At 45.9% G+C, this 6,872-nt stretch overlaps 1 protein-coding gene across 1 annotated transcript; it reads right to left on the bottom strand.

Annotated features, from left to right (window-relative positions):
• Positions 1-2,401: 2,401 nt before the first annotated feature.
• On the bottom strand, positions 2,402-6,643 carry LOC117746663 (glutamine synthetase). The gene is made up of 7 exons (XM_034555934.1): positions 6,189-6,643; positions 5,297-5,484; positions 5,034-5,195; positions 4,277-4,423; positions 4,065-4,192; positions 3,778-3,977; positions 2,402-3,657 (listed from the first exon to the last, which is right to left on the bottom strand). The coding sequence occupies exons 2-7, from the start codon at positions 5,460-5,462 to the stop codon at positions 3,345-3,347; spliced, it is 1,116 nt and encodes a 371-aa protein (XP_034411825.1). The 5' UTR covers positions 5,463-5,484; positions 6,189-6,643; the 3' UTR covers positions 2,402-3,344.
• Between the last annotated feature and the right edge of the window lie 229 nt (positions 6,644-6,872).

Raw genomic sequence — 6,872 nt, 5'->3', positions numbered from 1 at the left:
GAAGGGCCAGCACTGGTTTGAACTAGTATGGCGTGTTACACAACGACACAGCACAAGAGGGGAGAATCATACTGGAGATGTACGAACAGCAACGCCTCTTCCCTTTAAAAATGATAGATGCTGCGTGCACGTGCTGCTTTTCTTGCAGCTCCATGTACTATTTTTACGTCAGATTACCTAAATGTCAGTCATTATTATTAATGCTATGTAAAAGATTACACACAGTTGGAGGGCATTTGCACTGCCTGGTGCCATAGTGTGAGTGCATGCTTACTGACTGGGGTGGGGGGGTCGATTGTGCAGCTCCACTTATGAGACCCCATTTCATGTTTTTTTCCCCCTCCTTACATAACATACCCCCCCTCCCCCCTCTCCACACAAGAACCACCACAATCCAGTCTGTACATTCCGGGTGGTTGTCATAGCAACAGGGCAGCATCCCTCTCCATCCTTTGTCCAGTGTCTCCCCATCGTTTGAGCTTCCCAGGCGGAAGTTGGTTTGGTTTCTGCATGCAAATCGAAAAACTCCCTAATTGAGCTTCGAGGCGAGGAAGTGGAAGGCAGTTAAGACGGTGACTGAATGTCATTAGGTGCTTTTCAGAGATCGTATAGGAGGTACTGAAGTCCCCACATCCTGCAATGGCATTTCACAAACAAGCGTTGAATAAGGACAGATCCATGCAGTTTTCTGTCAAATATGTAAATGGTAGATGGAGGGAGTGACTGAGGTCATCAACCTTTTTGGTAATGTTTTGACTTTCCACACGTTCAACGGGATATGAAAAAAATACACACACAGACAGGATGAGTAGGAAGGTTGGTGGGAAAGAACATTGTGTCCCCGTTTGAGTCTGTGAATGTAGGGTGCTTTACTGGGAATAATGGGCTGGAGTGCAGTGTGTGGGCCAGTTTAATTCCCTTGTGATGTGTAGCGGTCAGTGGATGGAGTCTTATTCTATATGTTCGGGTGCTTTTGGTGCATGGTAGTCTGCATTTTCTACTCTATTGGCTATCTGAACAACATGTTCTATGAATGTCGGCAGAAACAGAAGTATGGATGAAGAATATTTCTGACAGATTAGACCCGTCATATAGATTACTTTGGGATTATGTCAATTATATTATAGGAATACCTCAACTCCAAATGACGATTTATATATCAATCACTCACCCCATTCAAGGTATTAGGGGGGTGAGTAACTGATATACAAATGGTCATGCAGGGTGAAGTATTCCTTTAAAGTATTGTCGTTTCCTCATACTTTTTAAACTGCTCTCCAATCTTTGCATTCTGTACCACAGCTCTGTACACGATGGCCTTATACCCCAAACTCTAAGAACCCGCTAAGGCAGAAACAAAAGAAGTTTATGTTTGTGGAGATTTTGGTGCATGTGTTGGCTTCGGGCCAGCCGACACCCTCTGAAACGGGACTGAACCAGAACTCACCTTTATGATTGGTTATTAACTCGTGCCTGGCAAATCCAATCAGTGAGCTGACTCACATGCTGTTGTGAGGCCTGTCGGGAAGTAGGGGAAAGGTCTCAAAGCAAAGTTACCTTGCCCTTCCCCCGAGTGGAGTGAGGACACCAGAAGTAAATGTTTGTGTCCCATGAAATGAGGACCCGTGGGTGACTCTTGTGAAGACGCATTGGTTGACTAAGAAGACAGCTTTCCAATTTCCCCTTTTTAATATTGCAAATGTGATATTAAGTCAAATAAAAGTCGAAACTGGAGTGCTGTCCTAGTGTTTCCTTTTCTTATAATCTACACCAGGGATCCAGTAGTCTTCAAGGTCTAAACGTGAATGGAGCAGGTTGTAGGCTGAAATGACTCCCTGTTATCGGTCAGGAAACAAAGAATCCAGTCACTGTTTGTGTATGAAGCTCTGACTCACAACTCTGCCGTTAAGACAGCTTTGACTTAAGTACTGCTGAATTGGCACATTTGTTCTTAGCAGGCCATGTGCTGGCACTACAGGCTTAGGTATGCAGGACATATTCACATTAGCATATTAGTTACACTTTGTACAAACGGCCGTATTTGTCACTAAAGATATTTCCACGTTTGCTTTTTTCCCCCAGTAGAAACTGACCCTACATCCTGAAGGACCATACAGTGGTAAGCAAACTGCACTCAGCTACAATTGTGTCTGGTCAACCTGCTGGACTGGTTTGCTTAGTATAATAATGATAATGTGGATCCAGAAAGTACATGCCGTCAGGCTGTTGTTCCAGTGAAGGCATTTAATAACCGTCTCCAGTTACGTCCTATAGGACTGACGCATTGGAACATTTGGCAACTTGGTTGTTGTTATTTTTAAGTTTGCTGCTCTCAGGAAAATGCTGGCGCCAGCCGTTTAGACCAGCTTTAAATTATGGTGTTCACGAGACGTACAAGTTCTTCTGCTCCAGCATTATTAATTTATTTGCAGCATTGAGCTCCAGATTAGCAGCATGCTAGCTTAGCATTTGAAAACGGTGGCAACATAGTTGAATTAACCCAGAAACTTTAGAATAAATGCTTCCCCCTGGTGCCAGTCTTTATGCTACGCTAACCATAGAGCAGCATCAGTCTTCCAGCCCTTGGAAAGCAAATATGCATATTTGCCAAAACGATACGTCAAGAGTCAGACAACCATGTTGTGGTAAAATAAAAGTTTTAAATGCATCAATAAAAACACCAGGTCCAGTAAACATGGTGTTAACAAATCAAGTGCATTACAATATCGCTGTTAACAAAAGGATAAAACTCCTTGAGGAAATCTACAAATGGCATTATGGACAATCCACCACATTTGAACGACATACGTCTGGGTACAGACATCTACAAAGTGTACCATACAAGTTGACTCAGTGTGTCAAAAATCTGAAGACAAACATTGCCATTTAAAAAATAGACGCGTCAAAGAATTAGTAACATTGAAGACTGGATACTTAAAAAAGGCAGGTCAACAGATCTTTCTTCTTTCTTTTTTTTTAACAGTACATGAACTAATCCCGATTTTTATTAAGTTACACATGCTGTCCAAACATTAGCATCTCTACTTTTCAGGGTCCCGTGTGCTTTAGTTCATTTTAGTCACCAACAAACAGAAAGGGCTGGGCTATAAAACATAGTTACAAAAGCCAATCCCTTCTAAAAGACGAGGGGAAAGACGTACCCTGCCATTACCAGCACGTAACTACCAAAGATAGTATTACCTCGTCATGTTTTAAGTTGACCAGCCAACTTTAAGCCATTAAATGCAGGTTAAAAGTCATCTCATTGAGAGAGAAAAAAATAAAAATACAGTACTAGTTTAAAGAAAAGGAGGGCAGTGGGAGTCATTCATAGTGTTGTGGATTTAATAATCCGCTGGTTCCTCTCCCTCCTCGCTCAGCAAACAGGTGCGGATCAGGGCCTCCGTCACACCGTACGGGTCACAGTTGGCCGACGGGCGGCGGTCCTCGAAGTAGCCCTTCTTGTCCTGGCCAACGTTGCGAGGAATGCGGATGCTGGCGCCGCGGTTGGCCACGCCTGCGGAGAACTCGTGGATGTTGGAGGTTTCGTGATGGCCGGTGAGACGGCGGGCGTTGTCGAGCCCCCCTTTGGGATCATAGGCGCGGATGTGATAGCTGTGCCTCTTCCCGAGCTTCTCAATGGAATCCTCAATGGCTCTGAGGGCAGAAGTGACACGACTCATCAGAAATGTAAATGAAATCGTTCATGCTACAAAAAACTCCCCCACTAAATTAGCAATAGTTGTCGACTCAACCGCGACGCTTTTTGACACTCACTTTAAGCCACCATCTTCCCTCATCTCTTTTGTGCTGAAGTTTGTATGGCAGCCAGCACCGTTCCAGTTGCCAGAGATTGGCTTGGGGTCAAATGAGGCAACTACGCCGAAATCCTCGCAGACGCGATGCAGGATAAAGCGCGCCACCCAGAGATGATCGCCCATGTTGATCCCCTCAGACGGTCCGACCTGGAACTCCCACTGAATACACAAAAGGAAAGTTAGTTTTAATCTGTTCGTTTATAAACAAAAAGTGAGTCCAAACATGGATTTGTTTTTTATCATTACCTGAGCGGGCATCACTTCTGCATTTGTGCCACAGATCTCGACTCCGGCATACAGACAAGCTCTATAATGGGCCTCCACTATATCTCTGCCATAGGCTTTGTCAGCTCCCACACCACAGTAGTACGGACCTGTAAATGCAGTCATCAATAACCAAACCATCCAGACATTGATCCATGTTTTCTATGCACAAACGCTAAGAACTATCTGCTTACCTTGTGGTCCAGGGAAACCATTAGATGGCCAGCCAAAAGGGTGCCCGTCCGTGCCCAGGATGGTATACTCCTGCTCCATGCCAAACCAGGGATGCTGGTCCTCCACCATCTCCATGATCTTGCTGCATGTGATGCGAAGGTTGGTTTCTGTATGAAGAAAAGATTCTCAGATTAGACCGACACCAGAACAGTCAAATACAGCTGCCTGCGCAACTTCTGCAAAGAGTCTTTAAAGTCGTCTACACAGCAAGGTTGCAACAATTTCATATTTGCTTTAGGGTGCCAGAGATACAGAGTGTGGCACGTCCCTTCCATACAAACAGTCAGACGTGTGTGAAACTAAAATTCAGGATTTCAATAACGTGTTCATCTTGATGTACGCGTCTCAACACGTCTCCATCGACAAGCCTTTACCAGTGAATCCTGAGTATGTGGGGATGTGCCAATTAGTGAACTTGTCTATTTAACATAAGATAACCAGACACTCAAAATATGTACATATACATTTAACACATTTCTAAAACAAAGTGTGCCCCCACCGCCCATGAAGTAATGTTCCTCCCATCATGCATTGCAAGTCTGAGTCATTCTAAGTAGGCATGTTACCGTTACAGCATCTTTAAAATTATGTTTTATAGTCATGTTACTTCCTCTTCGAGAGGGCAAACACATTTCAAATAGTTGCCATTTACATTACATGGCACCATTTGTTAGGAGAATTTAAAAAGACTTTACACATTGAGAGCTTCTGAGTTACCTGCAGGTTTGCGGTTGTACTTGAGCACTTCACACAGGACCAGCTTGTTGGGGTCCTTGCGGAACGGATCCCGAAACATGGCAACGGGGATCAGGTACATGTCGCTGTTGGAGCCCTCGGACTGGGCCGTGCTGGAGCCATCGAAGTTCCACTCGGGGAAATCTACAAGGGGGAGGAAGAGGATGATGAGCGAGGGTTTTCTTTGGGACATCACCTTTCAGTGATGGAGTCTCAGGGGGGGGGGGGAGAGGGGGGCAGCTTACCGTTGATGCTCTTGGGCTCAAAATCCAGCGTCTTGGTTTTGCACCGGAGCCCCTCTCCGGTCCCGTCAATCCAGATGTACATGGCTTGGACTTTATCTCCCTGGGGGAGATCCATGTACTGCTGCTTGACAGCTTTGCTCAACGTGGCGCTGTCGGACGTGGCCATCTTATTTCCTGCTATAAAACACCTGAGGACAAGAAGAGCAAGGAATGAGACCTCGGCGCGCTCTGGAGCTCATGTTACGTAACATGTTTTTTTTTGGGGGGGGGGGGGGCGCAAACCCCTCGCAACCGCAAAAAACAGCACCATTGTCTCCTCTTCCAGAAAGGAGAGGGGGATGAAAAACGCTTTTTTTTTTTAAAAAGGAGGTTGTAAAATAAGTCACATGTCTAGTCTTTTTTCTCCCCTCCCCCCTCTCCAGTTTGGAAACAAAGGGAAAAGCCACTTGCCACCACAAAAACAACAAAAAAGGAGGGCGACATTGAATTCAACGAGGCAGACTGGCTCACAAAAAGCTGCCTCGTGGAACGACACACTACGAGGCAGCGACCACAAACGCCTCTTTACTGTACATCCTGTTGCAGTTACGTCTGTAGTCATGGTTACAACAGTTCGCCGACACGATGCGAGGCATCATTACATCATCGGGCTTTCCTCGTTGAGACCATCACTCCGTCTACACGCGAGTCCCATAAATAAATAAAAAACCACACACACACACACACACGAGACACGGCACATAAAAACACCCGCACGAGCAGACCGAGCGAGAAGCCACACGGGGGCGAGATGAGAGTCGGCGTCTCAAAGTAGGAAACAATGAAAAGTCAACGAGCACGAGCTCCGAGTCAAACGAAGACACGCGCACACACACACACGAGGGGAAGTTACCTGGGAAAACGAGGAAATCGAAATAAAAACTAAAGGACTGATAGGTCCAGTGTCTCGTCGAGTGATGTCTCGTTAGTGTCTCTCTCATTCTCCGGTACCGAGTGTCCGGGATCCGTGGACATTTATAAGAGCAGGAACTGGGACGTCGCGCCTTTGATTGGTCGGAGAGGCGGCGCCGCGTTTACTCCATTGGAGCTCAAACGGAACCGCAACGCCCCCTAACGTCCACGGGAACTCAGCCGCGTGCTGCCTATGCGTGCCACTCCGCCGCATAGGCATGTAAAAAAAAAAAAGAAAAGAAAAGAAGAAGAAAAACAGCGAAAAGTGTGGACGACGCTGCGTTAAAAAGCCTTCTTTTTCGACAACGTGCTCCGTTGTTGCAGACGGACTCAAGCGGGCGGGATGAGACGTTACGACACAACCGCCCAGCAGTCGTCGGTGCAACACGCCACCTTGTGGCAGAAACCAGGCACTACCCGTTTACTGGCTTCAATGGGAGAGATTATATAATCCGACCGGGCAATATGGTCTGGTACAGTCCGGTTTAGTCCTGAATGCACACGTGAGCGAATTATGTGCACAGTGACTTCTTTAGGATGCTTCACACAACAATAATGCAGCTTTTGACTCCTTCTGTGTCTTGAGTTAGTGGGATTTCTATACCACAACATGAAGTATATGAAT

This window comes from Cyclopterus lumpus, chromosome 17, assembly GCF_009769545.1.
Source record: "Cyclopterus lumpus isolate fCycLum1 chromosome 17, fCycLum1.pri, whole genome shotgun sequence".
Classification (NCBI taxonomy): Eukaryota; Metazoa; Chordata; class Actinopteri; order Perciformes; family Cyclopteridae; genus Cyclopterus; species Cyclopterus lumpus.
Note: the sequence above shows the minus strand (reverse complement) of the source record. Positions and strands in the feature narration are given on the sequence as shown.